Here is a 20,281-nt window from a genome sequence, read left to right on the forward strand (position 1 = left end):
AGAAGAGGCTGTGGCTGCTGATGGAGGATAGTTTCTTGGCATCACAGGGGGCCCACACTCCCTGGGGAAGTACTGCAGGATAGGACTGAGGTGGGAGGGTGGCGGGGTGGTCAGGTGGTCAGAATCAAGGGTTGTGGAGGTTGCTGTCTTCATCCTCCCAGCCCCTGGCCTGCTCCTTTCTGATATCTGGTCTGTCTAGTTTTCCAAGGCATCTCCCCACCTGCCCTCTGCAGCAATGTGCTCAGTAGCTTGTAACTGCCTGGCCTATTGGTCATCCACATGCAGCCAGGCTAACCTAGCAGTATTGGGAACAGCTCCTTCAATGGGGCCATTACTCAGCTACTTGATTGGTGTTGGGTTGGGAAGGTGGTAAATTCAGGTACAGCACCATCCCACCTAGCATCCTTCTCTTCCCAAAAGTAAGGAAAAGGGTAGTAAGTTGAGAGAGGATGTGAGGAGAAAGTTTCCACTCCCCGGGTTGGTGGCAATCTGGAACTCGCTATCTATAATGGTTGAAGAGAGAGAGAAAAACCGTCATCACATTTCATATTTACATGGCACTTGTGATACCATAGCATACAAGGCTATGGGCCAAATGCAGGAAAATAGGATTAGAATAGTTAGTAGTTGTTGTTGACCAATCAGTCTCAATGGACTGAAGGGCGTTTCTCTGTGCTGTAGATCTCGATGACCATCAGCCAGGCTCCTAAAGACCTGAGAGCTTCTCTCTTTAGGGCAACGTATTGTCCTAAATACTTTCCCAATCAAGGACTCAACTCTGTTGTGGTTTACGACCACATTTGCTAGTTGGATTCAAGATGAACTGGTCAAGGAGAAGGCAAGATCTGGAACTGTCTTCTAACTTGGGCTTTTTCTAACACTGCTTATTAAATGTTTAGGCTAAGTGCTACAATGCATGTAATCAGCAATAGACCAGGATCTAATCTTACTGTTACATTACTGAATAACTATTTGATAAACTCTACCACCTAATGCTACCATATGCTTCTCTGCATGTGTGTCGAACATTCACATGGCTAGACTTAAGGCTTCCACATAGTTCTGTTTGTGTTCCCTTAATCCCACCCACACTGTGCTCTTATTGCCCAGTGAGAAGCAGCTGCCATCTCAAGGTTGCTCCATGGTCCTAAAGTCTGACTGCACGTCAACCACTATTACCTCTGACCTGTTTCCTTATTCATGTTAAGGATTGTGGGAAGCTAGAGGTCAGGATTTGTGACCACAATTATAGACAAAGTACAAAATACCAGCTAATGTGTGTCACACCATAATTTCTAAAAAATGAAAATACCTACCAACCCTGACTTCTAACTACGTTTCAAAGAGGTGTGCACTCCACATAGCAAATGTAACCTGAAGTACAGTCATTAATTTATGCAATTTTTAATGGGTCCAATTTGAAATATTAGAATATAAAGTGAACCTTTCTCTATGTAAATCATGAACAATCTGTATGAACATGATCATTCTCAGTCTGATGCCCTGCCACACAAACTGCATTATGAATGTGTGTAATTCCTGCTGTTCTCAATATTGTATCCTGTGAAATGGCTGGTTTTTTTTCAGTGATATCTGCAACAACCCATGCGCTATTGTCTGCAGGAATAATAAATAGACTTGCCTGCCCTCAATTAGAGTTCCTGAAGGGTAGGCATATCTCCACCGAGATATTGCAGAGTACATTGTGATGGCCTTCCTTGACTATTGTGTAAGAGAGTGGCATTAAAGTAACAGCAGGGATATAAACACTCCTTACAAATAGCTGTTTTATAACCATTGTGCTGGAACAATTTGGAAAGAGCAGGTCTGGAAGCTGGTCATGGATGCCCACTTCATGTAAGTGGGGTATTCATGTCAGGGCTATCGCTCGGTAATATGACCCTACTTAAGACTGACATCAACAAAATTATTGTGTTTATATATTAGAAAAAAAAGGTGAAACAATAGTTCAATGTAAGAGTTTCAGACTGAGCTGTTCATTTGATTGAATCTTTTTTGTTTTCTCAATCCGAGCAGGTGAATCATTGAGTAAAAACATCACAAGTGCTATTTATAATCTGCCCTGCCGTCAGTGATTGTTAAAGGTTTCCACATTGATTCATTATCTGCTACTCGGCTGTCAATTTGAACGAGAAGTATAACACAGCCAATCTATTTGGCTCAGTCCTGTGAACATACCCCATTATCAAATGTATTGTAGCTTTTCCAGCTAATCCAGGTGAAAGAACAAACGAGCAGCTTCCAGAGATTAAGCAACAGTGAGCAGGTCAAAAATTGTGCAGCAAATATTGGGTAATTTGAAGCTTGCTTTTCAGCTTAAAAGCCAAGATAAAGAATTAAAATGTATTAAACTGTCTCCCTTAAATTCCACTTTCCCATTTAATAAAGAAATAATTTGACATGGGGATTGAAGGAATACTGATGAGAACTATAGTAACTAGAGCTAAGAATCTTGACTTTGGTTATGACCAGTGTGGATTAATTTTGCTCTCTGCTGTTCTTCGCTGATTAACCACAAATGCACTTCAATTGAAGGGCATTCTTTTGTTCTTAAAAACATTCTGAGTAATGTAGTTTAAAGCAAGCTATAGTTTTCAGAAAAAGGTCACAACGCTAAAAGAGAAGTATTAGGAAATTTCAGTTTTAAAAAGTTGCCTTTAATGGGTTTGAAATTCTCAATCTCATTTCGATTCTCTAGCTGTAAAGTTGCAACTGCTGGGACATGATGGCATCTATTTTCATCAGCTGTCTTCTCACCACCACCTTACTGCATGTAGCACAGTGCTATCTGTTGAACACAAACAAAAATGTGTACTACACAAGAGAAGGAAACTCCTAATAACTGAAAGATGGTTAAGTGCAATTGAGTTGTAAAACCATACATCTAATGAGAAATTATATCCAAGACAGATAATCCATTAATAACCTCTTAAAACTGTTAGTCAGACTGTGAACATGAACACCTTGGAGATTATTAGCTCTTGAAATTCAGCCAAACGTTCCTAATGATCTCAGCTGTCAAAATAAACATTAAAGGAATCAACTGAACCTGCAAGAACAGATTATTTGATTTTTCTCTGAGCTACAGACAATGGGTCAGAAAGTGAAGAATTCCAAAAAACAGGTGACTGTTTTTTCTCGGTCCCCAATTTGGGGTAGGGCTCCCCCGTGGCTCATAACTCCACTTAGGTGTCATCAACCATATGTCCCAGGAAAATTAGAAGGGACGGAGTGGGATTTGAAGTGTCCACCCCCACACTGGAGCTAGCTAGGATGGGAGTGTCACATATGTGCGCCCTTATTCCATGCTGGCGAAAATGGCCAGAAATGAGGCTGGGAATTCCAGAGTCTGGACCACCCACCTGTTTTAAACAGTTTTGGACCCCACCCAGCTCAATGCAAATCTGCGCTGATATGAGGAATATGGTGAAAGGTGAGCTGAGTACACAAATACATTTACACACTGTCACACTAGCAATAGGCTAACATTTACACACAGTAGAATTACTGTACAATCTAAAGTCCCAAGCTACGAGGATAAAATTCCATGTTTAATTTTATTTCCTGTAGAAGCTTTTCCAAGTGTGACGATTTATACAAACTCAACTACACAAATGGTGCGTTCAGTTGAGAATTTAGGCTGTTTCATTATCTGGGATATTTCCTTTCTGAGGTGAAACCTTTAGCATCAGAGATATGATTGATGCCACCTTGGTTATAATTGCTGTCCAGCTCCCTCTTTTCCCTCCTCTGAGATTTGATGAATTGGATTATGGAGTGCTTAATTTGAAAGGATATAATAGCACTGACAACAGAAAAGTGATACAGGTATTTCTTTTATAACGTGATAGTTGTGTTCCTGTGCAAAGCTGTGTTCTGCAACAATCATGCAATACAAATAACACTTAAAGTATTGGCGGTGTGACTGCCTTATAGCCAACACACACTTTAAAAGTTAGCGTTTTAGAAGCCACGTTCCCTATTCACCCAATCAGATTGCAACTAATTTGTGTTAATGAGAGGCACGTTATAGCAGTGTGTGCTACCAGTACAGTGTGTGCTTAAAATGAGTGAGATGCCAGGTTGATGAGGTCAGGGAGATAGAAAGAAAGACTGGGCAGTTTTTGACATTGAGACCAGGGCAGTCCTGAGAGGCCACAGCTGAATGCTGAAACTGGGCGAGTTGTATTGAATTTATACCATTCTGGCTGCAACCAAATTCACTGACAACAAAATGAGCTTGGAATTTAGCTGCATTTGCATTCATCATCAGTAACAAAATGGATAAAGTAAATGAAACGTGTAATTGTTGTTGGTTTCCATAGAAACTTGATGACATTTAACACAAACTTCAAATGTATAATCCCACAAACTGAATTTTAGTGTTTTATCCAGACAAATCAAATGTGACTACAGCTGAACTGAAGCAGGTATGGATAAACAGAAGTGAACAGGTAAAAGATAGTCATTTCAGCCACATATCATTCACCTTATTATCATACAAATATAAAATCTAATTAAGCACACAAAGAAAGTGAACTAAAGGCTGGCAGATTTTAAATGTAGAAGTTGAGAAATGATGTGCTATGTTCAAAAATAATCCTTATTCAGCAAAGTACACTCGATATTCTGTTCACAAATGTTTCATTTAGCTTTCTTTCCTCTCTTCCAGGAGAAGCACTCAAGTTACATAGTGGCCCATCTAAGAATGCCTACATGGAGCAGAGTTTTCAAGGCCTGAGGAATACTCTGAATATACACTCTACTTCCAAGCAAGTGGAACAGGCAAAACACAATGCAGCACTCACTGGCTCACAGCTGGAGAGCTGGGTGGATCCCATGGTGAACAGTTTGTGGTCAGCTGTGGATATCTGTGCCAGTGGCCCCACCTCTTGCTCGATCATGCACACATGCAGCCAAACGACCTGGAGTTCAGAGAGTCCAGACCCCAAATCAGAATTGGGGCCAGTCAAAGCAAATGGGCGTTTGAGGTAGCACCTAATGCATTCCTGAACCATCATAAAAACACAAATTGCCAATTGGGTTTTCCTGTTAGTTCTTAGCAGCAGTTCCCGGATGTCTTCATAGAATTGTGGCAAAGCTAGGGCAGTGTATCTAAACTGAAGATGTTGATACTGACAGAGGTAAGCAGTGTTAGCTGTGCTGGTACTGTGAAAGAACAGATGTATTATCATGTACTACAGAAAGTCTAGAAGGAAACTTTAGCACTCTATTTATTTAAACATTTTAGTCAGTGACTAATGAGTAGGCGCTGCTTTTGCAGCTTTGGTATATATATATATCCTATTACTAATCTGCCTTTATTAACAAAGGCCTGTGTCCAGACTTCCTATCGCCTTTAACTGTATCTGATCTAAAACCTGGAGAGGGTCTTAAAGCTTGTCAACAGGATTATTTAAATTGAAATCAAATAGTTACACCTAGTGTAAGAGAGAGAGTCAGTTCTCCCAAACAGGTTGTAACGCACTTTGTTGAACCAGTGCTTTCAGCACTGACTATTCTATTACAGATGATCAGAGCATTATACTGCAGCCAGGATACACACCAGATTCAGAAAATGATGTAGTGGAACCATCAGTGAAACCCCAAAGCAAATTAATTTATTCGAATTTTTCATGGCAATGATATAGCAACTCTTTTTAACCTATTTAGATCAAACATTCCTTTTAAACTTAATTTTTTAAAAAAATCTTGCATCTAATTTTGCAAAAAAAATCACATTGCACTTTCAAAGAGAAAGCTTTTTGAATATAGAACCAGAAACACATTCTTCTGTTCAAGTCCTAATGGTCAAGTATTCAACATGGTTAAAAATCAGATATCTTTGATTGAACATTATTTACTGTAGCTAATTAAAAATTTGAATGTTTTTACTTCTTTTATATTTGTTATTAGGGCATCTCAGAAGTGCTTCGTGTTGGCCCATTCATGCAGTTTGCATTAATCGTCATCCTTTGATGTGATGTGTGGGCAGGGTTTGTTAACTTTATTGCAGGTGATAGGTCTTGTGAACAGTTAGTGTCATGCACACACATTTGATCTCAGCATGTGAAGCTACTGTCTGTAGGGTTTTTAGACTAACAGGCAGGCCAGCAGCCCTGCTTATTTACTTCATCACATCAAAATAACCTAGGTCTCTGCTTCTATTAGTGTGAAAATCAGATGAAGCCCACCTTTGTTTCAACTTGTGTTATAAAGGTCTATCAGTATTCCTGTTAATAATTTGTATTTGAGTAACTTATTGTTAAACATTAGATGGGTTCAGAGTTGCATTTCACAATCAGCATTGCCTCACTCAAACTCCATTCCTACTTTGAGTTGAAATATTTCTCGGCTTGTTCTGTGTGAACTCAACAGTGACAATAATTGCTAAAACCCTTGGGTGGCTACGGATTTACAGTTATCCCAAATCACAGGGTCCTTCTTGTTCACAGCAACTTGGCAACAAAGGGGAAATGAAGAATTGCTGAACTGACATGGGAAATACTGTGAATATCGAGCAGATTAGTCAACAGTTGGGAGGCAGTGACAGGGTCCCTGTTGTGGACATTCCCATCACCCCATTACAGGGTTCCATTTCAAAAATCACTCTACCTCCCTCTCTACAAATTAGTTCATTTCCAGTGCACTTTGAACATTGTTTTTAATCCAGATTTCCATCTCTGACCGTGTTTTTAAACTGTATAATCACATATTTACTGAAGTGAATAGTTCACATGATCAAACTCTGGGCATCAGTTTTCTATCCATTTCGATGTAACACTAAATTATTCAATTTAGTTGATCTGGTGCCACCCCCGTCATAAATGTGTGACAAAATCTAAAACAAACAGAACTTTGCTTCAAAAGGCTGGTGGATTTAGTGACAGGAATGGGAGTGGAAAAGTGTGTGATCAGGACTTCTGCCCACATTGATCCTGCCTCAGCCATACTAGATTAGCAATGTTAATACTGTCTAGAATTTGTGCAACTTTGAACAAACTGATTTCAAAAATTAACTTCAGGTCATTTTCATTGTAATAATGTATCCGTTTCCCAGTTGATGAATGATTTGTGTTTATCTCATAATTTCAGTCTGTTTAAACCAATGGTTGTAAAAGAATGCATACAGGTAACAGAAAAATCTCCACATTCCTGTTAGGCGCAGGAACCACAAATCATTCCTAATTTGGGAAGGGGTGAAATTAGAAATACAACCGATCAGTTTAGAAGATTGAAGATAGGACATCATTAGGCTTTTTGTCTTCAGTCATTAAAAATGAAAAGCCTTTTATATATAAAAAAAGTGAAATACACTTTGGAGATCCTGCCTGTAAAGGAACGATTATTGGCCTGATGTTTTTTCTAGCATTTATGAATACACACTGATGACTCCCCAAGGCTCCATTATCCCAGAACCAACCTTGAAAATGTACACAGCAGGTATCCTTTTCCAATTTGTGCAGCATTTCAAAATGTGCACGTTAAAAACTTCAGGTTGGCTGAGACCATTTCACAACTAAGCAAACCTTTTTACACTTGGGAGGCAGTGGGGGGATGTGAATCTCTGAAATTATTAAGCAGCTGTCCATTTTTAATTCTCTGCTGTTAATGCCATGTATTAATTATCATGAAGCTGTCAGCTCAATGCCTTCTTCCTCCTGTGCTGAGGGGGGAGCTGTCATGGGTGCTACCTCACATGAATGGGAGCATATTTTACCCGACATCATTGCTACTGGAAATATCTTCAGAGCCTGTTTCACCTGAGCTGAATGTATGATCTATGCAAGCTGTTCCTTGTCATGAGAACACAACGCAATTGAAATTAAACTTGCCAAATAAACTGCAAGATACTGTACAGACGTCTCTGATAACAGAGGAAACATTCAGGTGCTGTTCACTGCACCAAATTTGTAAATTGTCACGTATTTTGTTCAACGGGCATTGTTAGTCACAGTTAGGTCAATTTTTGCCCAAAGACTATACTGAAGAGTCTTTGAGTTATTAACGATACACTTGTTACATGTCAACAAATGCGTGGCTGTCAGATAGTCAGTGCTGGCTTATTCCTTTGCCTCCTGATAAATTATTGATTGTGCCCTCATTTTAAAATTCTAAAGACTACCTTATGCAATTAAAAAAAAAAATTATGGCTATTTTATTATAAATCCAAATAAGCATTTAAAAAGAAACTAAGAATTATTTTAAACTGGACATGTACTTACAGGAAAAGGACTAATTCCAACATGCAACTCCTTGCAAGGTGTAGATATTTGTTATTTATTTAAAGGAATAAAATATTTTGAAGTTTTAAAAGATGTTTAATTTGACAATTGGGTCAAAAGTTCTGAAAGCCAGTACGATTTCCTGTATGTAGAATGTTTTATTCAGCAAATATTGCACTAGCTGTTTTGCACCCAACTGCCCTCCAATTAGCAGAGAGATAATGAAACACAGAAATTGTGCCTTAACTGCCTTCTGGTCTGAGGAAGTCTGCTTTTGTCTGACAAAGCAAGTTTTTGCAGGTTATCAACAGTTGTATTAAATGCTGTATCGTACCAAAAACTGCTGTTGTATATAGACGCCTACTGTCCTATTGTGGTTTTGATTGCAGAATTTTAAAATACAAAAAAAACAAAGGTGTGTGTCTTGCCTTTTTGCAACTTTATCATGAATGTCTCAACTTTGGCTTTCACACTCCACACTCGAGGGACACAATATATCCTGTTCAATGACAAATCTCAGCTAATTCTTTATTCTTCTCTTCATTAAGCAATTTTTCATCTTTGGAATTTAAAATAGGTATAACTTTGTGCGCTGTCACTTCTATGGCAGGCTACTAAATAACAGGACTCCAGCTTCTTTCATATGACAGTGTTTCTCAACCCTTTCCTGATATTTGTATTGCTTCTGTTTAAAGAAGACTTGCCTTTACATAGCACCTTACACAACCTCAGGACATCCCAAAGTGCTGTCATTGAAGTACTTTTTGACAGGGAATCACTGTTTTAATGTAATAACTGTTGGGGAATAGCTCTTGGTCTTATGGAGATTTACCCCTCTCTTCTGGATGATTGGATCTTTTGTATCACCCTTGGGGGAGCAGACAGACTGCACTTCTCAGTGTTACTGATTATCAGGCTGACCTCTCCCTGACGGATCATGTACTCAGATTTCCACATCATTCTCCTGGTGAAATGTGATCAAGTTGAAAACACTCAGTGCAGGACTAATTCACTTTCTGCTATACAGATAGAAATGCCCATGATTTACCCTATTGTGCCATTCTAACTCAGCAATTATTTGTTTAAAAAAATCTGATAAAATTATTTCTTCCAGCAAAATGTTACAATGAATCAACTGCCATTTCTCTGGTTTCTGAATCATAAAATATAAACCTGTTGTGATAGTAAAGAATTAGCAGTGTCTTTAAAATGTGAATTTCTGTAGTGCACTGACCTAATTATTTTATACAGGCTACACAGTACAGAAGCCGGCCAATCAGCCCAATCAGTCCATACTAGTGTTTTATGCTCCACTAAAGCATCTTCCCAAGGTTTCTCATTAATAACCACCTATTCACTTCACCTACTTGCTGTGATACTGAGTTCCACATTCTCACCATTGGGTGTGAAAAAGTTTCTTCTGAATTCCCTCTTCGATTTCTTGGTGTCTTTTATAGTGAAGAGATTCGCTTCCCCAGGAGAGAAACATTTCCTCCCATCCAATCCACCAAAACCTTTCATCATTTGTAGGACCTCCATTAGACCGTTAAAATAATAAAACTTATTTCCTTTTTTTAAACAATTTTGCAACACCTTGCTGATTTAATTAGAAATAAATTATTTCTGACCTTTGCCAACTATATGCTTTGACCTCCATCCCGTTCATCAGAAAGAGAAACACTGACATTTATATAGGCCATTCAAGACCATCGGGTGTCTCAAAGCTAATCATCCAATGTTTTTTTCAGTGTAGTTTCTTTGTAGAAAATGTGCAAGCTAATTTGTACACTGTCAGCTTTCCCACACATGACCCAATAATTGTCATGTCAGTTGAGGGCTAAATATTGACCAGGAGGCCAGCAAGAATTGCCTGCCCCTATGAAGTGGATCTCTTGCAGTCACCAGACAAATGGAGTCTTCTCTGATGAACAGCACCACCCTACTCTATCAGCTTTAATTTTTGTTCACAAGTCTTGGCGTTTGAATGCATAGTCTTGTGATATAGCTGAGATTACTGCCAACTAATACTTCAGCACCATCACCATCTCCAGGACAATTCGGGACTGTCCACAATGCTCATGTCCCATGAATGAACAAAAAAAAAATGTTAATTTGTTTCAGAATTCTGGAATGCCAAATTTCCATTGGAATAACTAAGGGAGAGACCCATGTTGTATGAGGCATCAGGATTCTGAAGCAATCTTTAATGATGTCATGGAGCTGTACATCACTGAGTGTAACTAGCAGTGTGAGCGAATTTAGAACACAAGACCTTTGGAGAATCTGAAGACACAGCTGACCAGATAAAACATGAGGTAATTTCATGCAACTAAACATCAGAGTCTGGTATACCAGTGCGTACTGTATAATAGCACTGTTTAATATTAATGTATAATAAATAATTTTATTTTGAAGTTTTTACCTTAAGACATTTTTTGACTTTGCCTTCTCCTCGAATCTGCAAAAAACCCCAAAATTGACCATGTGGCATTAAATCACACAATTGATTACCTGCACCCGACTGTGATGATGCTATAACTTTAAAAGGTTATTTTGTCCTGTTTTTTTTTGAAGAGAGGTTTTCAGGCAGAGGTGCCGATCTGGCTACTCAAGATAACTTAAATACACAACTTGTGAGGTCTTCGGGTGTTTTATTTTAAGTTGGAACATTGGAAGCAGCCTGGGGGCAGCCAGCTCTCACAGACCAGGCATTCCAGGTTGTTTAGCTTTCGCAGCAGAAGCTGTTTGAGGTTTCAAAAGAGTTGGATGCTTCAGTGAATATCTCCTGGCTACTACACTCTCTGAATTTTCTCTTGATGTTTCTTCCTCCTGGATTGGAGAACTGCATGTGAGAATCTGTGTCTGAATTTGCCTTTTTGCCAAGAAGTGTGTTTGTGAGATGTTTGGAACAGTTAATTATTAATAGGTATTGTATCTATTATTCAGTTAAGTTTTCCAATAGTTGTTATTCTAAATTCCTGTTTCTTTGTATTTTAACTATAGTGTCAAAATAAATTTGTGTTTAGCTTAATGTCAAATAGTTTGACCGGTCACATCACATTGGGAACGCAGCACTTCACATCTACGTTTCAAATAAGGAAAGTTAAGGTCTGGGCTACCTACTTAAAATATTTTGACAAGGGGTCTAGCCTTGTCCTGAGCTGACTCTGAAAATGATCCTGTGAATGCAAGCTGAGAATGTTGCAGTCCAGGCACACCATCTAAAAACAACAGCATACCGAATCCCACTGTCGTGCAGATTTCATTTCACCCAGAGCTACCTTCTCCTTGATGTAAACACTGACAAATGCTGAGAATATTCTTTTAATGTACACTGTCACAGTTAAGATCTATAAATTTTAGATAGCTGGCAGGGAATTGGTTGCTGCAAAATACATTTGAGATGAAGAGTTCATACGATGCATTTCAGGGAAAAAGATACTGATCCCTTCCTTGGACACTAATGACAGAAACTGAACAACCATAGCTAACACACCCATTTCTCATGAACTGTAACAAAGGAGCAGTTTTGTTTGAGAAACTGATCACATTGGGATGAATATCTTCTCAACTTTCATCCATGAACCAATATCTATCACTCTGTACCATCCCTTTACGTTCCTTAAGAAACATTCTGCATTAAAGGTACAGAAATTCCATGGGGGCATTCCGGAAGTTACATAGAACATAGAATGTTACAGCGCAGTGCAGGCCGTTGGGCCCTCGATGTTGCACTGACCCGTGAAATTAATCTGATGCCAATCTAACTGAAACTTTTCCATTATTATCCATATGTATGTCCAGTGACCATTTAAATGCCCCTAAAGTTGGCGAGACTACTACTGTTGCAGGCAGGCTGTTCCACACCCCTACTACTCTCTGAGTGAAGAAACTATCTCTGACATCTGTCCTATATCTATCACCCCTCAATTTAAAGCTATGTTCCCTCATGTTAGCCTTCAGCATCCGAGGAAAAAGGCTCTCACTGTCCACACTGTCTAATCCTCTGATTATCTTATACGTCTTGATTAAGTTACCTCTCAAACTTCTTCTCTCCAATGAAAACAGCCTCAAGACCCTCAGCCTTTCCTCCGTAAGACCTTCCTTCCATACCAGGCAACATCCGAGTAAATCTTCTCTGAACCCTTTCCAAGGAGTCCACATCCTTCCTATAATGCGGTGACCAGAACTGCACGCAATACTCCAAGTGCGGCCTTACCAGTGTCTTGTACAGCTGAAGCATGACCTCGTGGTTCCGAAACTCAATCCCCTACCAATAAACACCAACACACCATATGCCTTCTTAACAACCCTATCAACCTGTGTGGCAACTTTCAGGGGTTTATGCACCTGGACACCGAGATCTCTCTGCTCATCTACACAGCCAAGAATTTTACCATTAGCCCAGTACTCTGCATTACCTTGTTATTTCTTCTGAAGTGAACTACCTCACACTTTTCCACATTAAACTCCATTTGCCACCTCTCAGCCCAGCTCTGCAGCTTATCTATGTCTCTCTGTAACTCACAACATCCTTTGGCACTATTCACAACTCTGCCTACCTTAGTGTCACCCACAAATTTACAAACCCATCCTTCTACATCCACATCCAGATCATTTATAAAAATGATAAACAACAGTGGCCTCAAAACAGATCTTTTGCGGCACACCATTGTTAACTGAGCTCCAGGATGAACATTTCCCATCAACCATCACCTTCTGTCTTCTTTCAGTTAGCCAATTTCTGATCCAAATTGCTAAATCACCCTCAATCCTGAAACTCAGTGTTTTGTGCAATAGCCTACCGTGTGTAACCTTATCAAACACCTTACTGAAATCCATATACACCACATCAACCGCTTTACCCTCATCCACCTGTTTGGTCACCTTCTCAAAGAACTCAATAAGGTTTTTGAGGCACGACCTACCCTTCACAAAACCGTGTTGACTATCCCTAATCAACTTATTCCTTTCCAGATGATTATCAATCCTCTCTCTATAACCTTTTCCAACACCTTACCCACAACCGAAGTAAGGCTCACTGGCCTATAGTTACTAGGGTTGGACCGACTCCCCTCCTAAACAAGGGAACATTTGCTGTCCTCCAGTCTTCTGGCACTACTCCCGTCGACAATGATGTCATAAAAATCAAAGCCAAAGGGTCTGCAAACTCCTTCCTGGCTTCCCAGAGAATCCGAGGATAAATCCCATCTGGCCCAGGGGTTTTAGCTATTTTCAGACCTTCCAAAATTGCTAAAACCTCCTCTTTGTCAACCTCAATCCCATCTAATCTTGTAGCCTGTATCTCCGTATTCTCACTGGCGTTGCCCCTTTCCCAATGTGAATACTGACGAAAAGTATTCATTAAGCACTTCCCCTATGTCCTCAGATTCCACATACAACCTTCAACTCCTGTCTTTGATTGGCTCTAATCTTACTCCAGTCATTTTTTAATTCCTGATATACCTATAGAAAACCTTAGGGTTTTCTTTGATCCTCTTCCCAGGGCAGAAATGACTAACACGAGGGGTCATAGTTTTAAGCTGGTTGGAGGGAAGTATAGAGGGGATGTCAGAGGCGGGTTCTTTACACAGAGACCTTCCATTTTCGGTTAGATTCACACATGTATTGGGACACAATTTTAACCCTTTCACCACAATACATGAGGATCAGTGGTCAGCACAACATCATGGGCTGAAGGGCCTGTTCTGTGCTGTACTGTTCTATATTCTATGTTCTATTCACCAACAACTTCTCATGTCCCCTCCTGGCTCTTTTTAGCCCTTTCTTTAGATCTTTTCTGGCTAACTTATAACCCTCAAGCCCCCTAACTGAGCCTTCACACCTCATCCTCACATAAGCCTTCTTCTTCCTCTTTTCAAGAGCTTCAACTTCTTTAGTAAACCATGGCTCCCTCTCTCGACAACTACCTCCCTTCCTGTCAGGTATATACTTATCAAGGACCCACAGTAGCTGTTCCTTGAATAAGCTCCACATTTCAAGTGTGTCCATCCTCTGCAGTTTCCTTCCCCACCCTATGCATCCTAAATCTTGCCTAATCGCATCATAATTGCCTTTCCCCCAGTTATACCTCTTTCCCTGCAGTACATACCTATCCCTGCCCAATGCTATTGTAAACATAACCAAATCATGGTCACTATCAAAGTGCTCACCTACCTCCAAATCTAACACCTGACCGTGTTCATTCCCCAGTACCAAACCCAATATGGCATCGCTTCTTGTTGGCCTGTCTACATACTGTGTCAGACAACCCTCCTGCACACATTGAACAAAAATTGACCCATCTAAACTACTTGAACTATAATATTCCCAGTCAATATTTGTAAAGTTGAAGTCCCCCATAACAACTCGCTCCTATCGAGGATCATTTTTGCTATCCTATCCTCTACATCTCTGGAACAATTCAGAGGCCTGTAGAAAACTCCCAACAGGGTGACCTCTCCTTTCCTGTTTCTAACCTCAACCCAAATTCCCTCAGTGGATGAGTCCTCATACGTTACCTCAACTGCTGTAATACTACCCTTGATGAACAAAGTCACCCCCTCCCCCACAACCCCCTCCCCGCCACCATGTTCTCTGTTCTTACTGAAACATCTAAATCCAGAAACTGCAACAACCATTCCTGTCCCTCCTCTAGCCATGTCTCTGAAATGGCCACAGCATCAAAATCCCAGGTATCAATCCATGCTGTAAGTTCACCCACCTTATTCCAGATGCGCCCTGCGTTGAAGTACACACATTTCAAACCAGCATCATGATTGCTGGTGCCCTCTCGCGACCTTGTAAATCTATCCCTGACCTCATTACCCTGTCCCTCCTGTGCACTGGATCTACAATTCAGATGGCCCATCTGATCCAGATCCTGTTGTAATCTGAGGTAACCCTCTTCGCTGTCCACTACACCTGCAATTTTGGTGTCATCTGCAAACTTACTAACTGTACCTCTTATGCTCGCATCCAAATCATTTATGTAAATGACAAAATGTAGAGGGCCAGCACCGATCCTTGTGGCACTCCACTGGTCACAGACCTCCAGTCTGAAAAACAACCCTCCACCACCACCCTCTGTCTTCTACCTTTGAGCCAGTTCTGTATTCAAATGGCTAGTTCTCCCTGTATTCCATGAGATCTAAACTTGCAAATCAATCTCCCATGGGGAACCTTGTCAAACGCCTTACTGAAGTCCATATAGATCACAACTACCGCTCTGCCCTCATCAATCCTCTTTGTTACTTCCTCAAAAAATTCAATCACATTTGTGAGACATGATTTCCCACGCACAAAGCCATGTTTACTATCCCTAATCAGTCCTTGCCTTTCCAAAATCCATCCTGTCCATTAGGATTCCTTCCAACAACTTGCCCACCACCAATGTCAGGCTCACTGGTCTATAGTTCCCTGGCTTGTCTTTACCGCCCTTCTTAAACAGTGGCACCACGTTAGCCAACTTCCAGTCTTCCGGCACCTCACCTGTGACTATCGATGATACATTTATCTCAGCAAGAGGCCCAGCAATCACTTCTCTAGCTTCCCACAGAGTTCTCGGGTACACCTGATCAGGTCCTGGGGATTTATCCACCTTTACCCATTTCAAGACATCCAGCACTTCCTCCTCTGTAATCTGGACATTTTGCAAGATGTCACCATCTATTTCCCTACAGTCTATATCTTTTATATCCTTTTCCACAGTAAATATTGATGCAAAATACTCGTTTGGTATCTCCCCATTTTCTGCAGCTCCACACAAAGACCACCTTGCTGATCTTTGAGGGGTGAAAATGTGTTGCTGGAAAAGCGCAGCAGGTCAGGCAGCATCCAGGGAACAGGAGAATCGATGTTTCGGGCATAAGCCCTTCTTCAGGATCTTTGAGGGGCCCTATTCTCTCCCTGGTTACCCTTTTGTCCTTAACGTATTTGTAAAAACCCTTTGGATTCTCCTTAATTCTATTTGCCAAAGCTATCTCATATCCCCTTTTTGCCCTCCTGATTTCCCTACTGCCTTCTTACTCTTATGAGGATTCACTTGATCTATCCTGTCTATACCTTACATATATGCTTCCTTCTTTTTCTTAAACAAACCCTCAATTTCTTTAGTCATCCAGCATTCCCTATACCTACCAGCCTTTCCTTTCACCCTGACAGGAATATACGTTCTCTGGACTTTCATTATCTCATTCCTGAAGGCTTCCCATTTTCCAGAAATCCCTTTACCTGCAAACATCTGCCCCCAATCAGCTTTTGAAAGTTCTTGCCTAATACCATCAAAATTGGCCTTTCTCCAATTTAGAACTTCAACTTTTAGATCTATCCCTTTCCATCACTATTTTAAATCTAATAGAATTATGGTTGCTGGCCCCAAAAGTGCTCCCCCACTGACACCTCAGTCACCTGCCCTACCTTATTTCCCAAGAGTAGGTCAAGTTTTGCACCTTCTCTAGTAGGTACATCCACATACTGAACTATGGCAGTCCCAGTCTATGTTTGGAAAGTTAAAATCCCCTACCATAACCACCCTATTATTCTTACAGATAGCTGAGATCTCCTTACACGTTTGTTTTTCAAGTTCCCTTTGACTATTAGAAGGTCTATAATACAATCCCAATAAGGTGATCATCCCTTTCTTATTTCTCAGTTCCACCCAAATCACTTCCCCCTAGTTCAGAGATTGTGTTTTTAACATGTCCAGAGAAAGTTGATTGATTAGAGTTGTACTTGGCCTGATGTGAAGGAGGGAAACGGTCAGCAACTGCCAATTGAGACCCTATAAATCAAAGACCTATTCTGGCCTGGGCTGCAATTGTCTCAGGAAAAAGGAAGAATACAGGGATCTGAGACAAGGATAGGTGTAAAGACAGCAAGTGACTAAAATAACTTGTGTTTCCTTCAATCAGTTCAAACTCACATTCACCAATTTCTCCAGTATATGGTCATTACAAAAATATCAGTGTAACACTTGCTGCAACATCCCTGTGTTTTCTTTATTGTTTTTTTCCAAACACACATGCTGTAAAAAACAAGAGAACTTTCTAATTCCTGTGTGCTACTTTGGCTCAAACAGAAGTTTTACACTCCATTTTCACAATGAGGAAATATGAAATATTTATACAACAGAAAAGAAATCTTGGGGGCTTGAGCCACGTGAATGTTTCACCGGCCAGTCAATTATTACTTTACTATTTAACCTTCAGCACCAAGAGCCAACTCCAATCAGTACAGGTTACATACAACTTGAATGAGTTTTAACTGGAGGTGTTAATGAGTTCTGCATAATTAATTTCTTCATAAAATATAAAATTGTCATCGGCAATCCCTCACTAACGAGGAAGACTGTCCACTTAGAAAATTCCGTGTCACTGGCCCTGGGATCTGTGGATCCTTGTGTGGTCGATGAGCTCGATCATAGAGCCCCATCTCCCACCACACTCTTGGGAGGCATTTTGTGGAAAATAATTAGACTGGGAAAGTTTTAAACAACTGAAAAGCATAGCAGTAGCAACATATACAAGAGGTACATCTTAGGCAACATCCCTTTAGGTATTTGAACATTAATGTTTTCTTTGTAATGAGTAATGTGTATTGTGAGCAATAGAGAGATTTTGTTAAATCTCACAGGTTAATTTCTCACAGGGAGGGAGAGAGTAGATTAAAGCAGAGCTTTAAACCACAGGTGATTTGATGACTAATGCTTGGAGAATAATTTGACAAACATAGTCATGATTCTATTGCTGCATTTATCATTTCAAACAGAGAAAAACAGCTTGAAGTCTCATTAGAAACATTGTTTGGTCAAAAACGCAGCTTGTTATCAGCCTGATTACCTTGTTTAGGAAGCAGCTGATTGAAGAGTTCGATGTACAGTTTTCTTATTTTCTTCTTTGGCACAAAAAACTCAAGCAATGAGGATCAGGATAGTAACAACATGCAAATGGAAGTGCAGGAGGCCATTCAGCCCAGTGCACCTGTAAAGATACTGGCTCTTCAGCTGGAGCTGATTATATTCCTCTGCTCTTTCCTCATGCACTTTTATGTCCTCAAAATAGTTCCTTTTTAAAACGATACTCTTGCTGTTATATGTGTAACCTGACATTGAAGAGAAGGACTCTATACACTGTGAGTATATCTTCACCTGGAAGGACTCTGCCTGATGGGTCTGCAAGCTGCACAGACAGAGCTATCAGCTGGCTGGCTGTAATATCTGCTTCGTAACTTGGAATGTGTTTTATTGCTTGAAATAAACTGACCCACAGAGCTAATGGATTCCTGATTAGGAACTGATTATGAGACCATTAATATTTCTCACCTCGTGCTTTCTGTTGTTTTAAATTTCCTGTTGTGTCACTGCACTTTTGTTACTTGTTTTCTTTATTTTGGTCTGCTCGGCCTTTTATTTATTAATCTTAAACTTTTGAATAGAAAACTTGAATAGAACTTGCTACATCTGACTTGATAGTTTCAGAGACATGACAAGGACTGGGATCTGAATATTCAAGTGTACATGACAATTTGGAAGAGCAGAAAGCTAGCTGAAGGTGAAGGGATAGCTCTGTTAATTAAGGATGGTATTGTTTAAGTTGAGATAGATAACCTTAGCTCTGAAGGTCTGGATGTAGAATTGCATTGGGTGGAGATGAAAGGTTAACTGGTTAATCACCTGGTTAACTGGAGTTTATGGTCCCTACTCCCCCCCTAACAGCAGGTTACACAGGAAGAAATAATTGGGGCAGGTGAGGAAGTTGTGATGATTACTTCATCATTTACATTGGATGAATCAGATTGGCAGCAGTAGTCTGGATGATGGGTTCGTCGAGTGCTTTTGGGACAAGTTTCTTAGACGATTATGTTCCAAAGCCAATCAGAAGAGCAGCCTATGCTCGACCTGGTAATGTGCATCGAGATGGGATTATTTAATGACCTCAGAATAAAGGCACCACCAGGTAGCAGTGTTGCTGGCATGATTAAATTTTGCATTCTGTTTGTTGGAGAATAGAGTGGATCTAAGACTAAACTTAAGAACAGGACAATGATGAGATCATTGTTAGCAACGATAATGTGGCAGAGATTTAGGAGATATTTTGGAATATTCAGAAAATATACATCGCATTGAGAAAGAAGGATGCTAAGGAACAGCGTGCCATCAAGGGTTAACTAAGACAATTAAAGATAGTATCAGCTTGAAAGAAAAATCTATAATTTCACAAAAATGAGTAGCAGGTGAGACAGTGAACAAAGAACAACCATCAATGACCAACAGATTAGTAACAATGGAGAAATTAGAGAATAAGAGAAAGCTGACTAGAAATATAAAAACAGACATGAAGAGTTTCTTTAAATATTTAGATAGGAAAGGAGTAAGAAAATCGAGGATTGTGTACTCCAGAGACTGAGTCTGGGGAGTTACTAACTGGCAAATGGAGCTGGCAGATGAACTTAATAGATACTTTGCACCAGTCTTCATTGTAGAGAAAACAAGTGACATTCCAGAAATAATTCTGAATCAAGAGCTGAAAGCAAAGATGGAGTTTAAAGCAATCATAATCACCTGGGAAAAACTGACTAGTCCCTCGGGGCTTATCAACTTCATCTGAGGGTGCTCAAAGTGTTGTCTGCTGAGATACGCACTGTATTGATTTTAATTTTACAAAATCCCCCAGATTCTGGAATGGTGCCACCAGATTGGAAAAGAGGCTGAAGATCAAATCCAGAAAGCTACAAGCCAGTTAACTTAACATCTCTGTCTGTAAAATGCAAGGAATACTATGGAGGAGATTATAACAGGGCAGTTAGAAAATCTCAGGCACAGACAACATGGTTTAGTGAAGGGGAAATCATATTTGAATCATTTATTACAGCCTTTTGCTAAAGTAACAAGCAATGTTGCTAAAGGGGAACATTCCATATCGAAGGATAGTACAAATTGTGGGGCTGGTGTAGTGGGTAACGTGTTAGCTTGGATGGGGATTAGTTAGCTGTAAATCAGCACCATAGCTTTGGTAATACTAACACAATGATCAGTA

The 20,281-nt window shown here is 40.1% G+C and overlaps 1 protein-coding gene across 1 annotated transcript in view; it reads left to right on the forward strand.

The window, feature by feature from the left end:
* The window catches only part of xylt1 (xylosyltransferase I), a gene marked incomplete at its 5' end in the record, with an annotated part of 138,267 nt that extends 127,607 nt beyond the window's left edge, over positions 1-10,660 (forward strand). Inside the window, one exon of the mRNA XM_043711099.1 lies at positions 4,694-10,660. Within this exon, the coding sequence (XP_043567034.1) occupies positions 4,694-5,016 (323 nt within the window). The remainder of the gene's footprint in view (positions 1-4,693) is intronic.
* Between the last annotated feature and the right edge of the window lie 9,621 nt (positions 10,661-20,281).

Source organism: Chiloscyllium plagiosum, chromosome 21 (assembly GCF_004010195.1).
Source record: "Chiloscyllium plagiosum isolate BGI_BamShark_2017 chromosome 21, ASM401019v2, whole genome shotgun sequence".
Lineage (NCBI taxonomy): Eukaryota > Metazoa > Chordata > Chondrichthyes > Orectolobiformes > Hemiscylliidae > Chiloscyllium > Chiloscyllium plagiosum.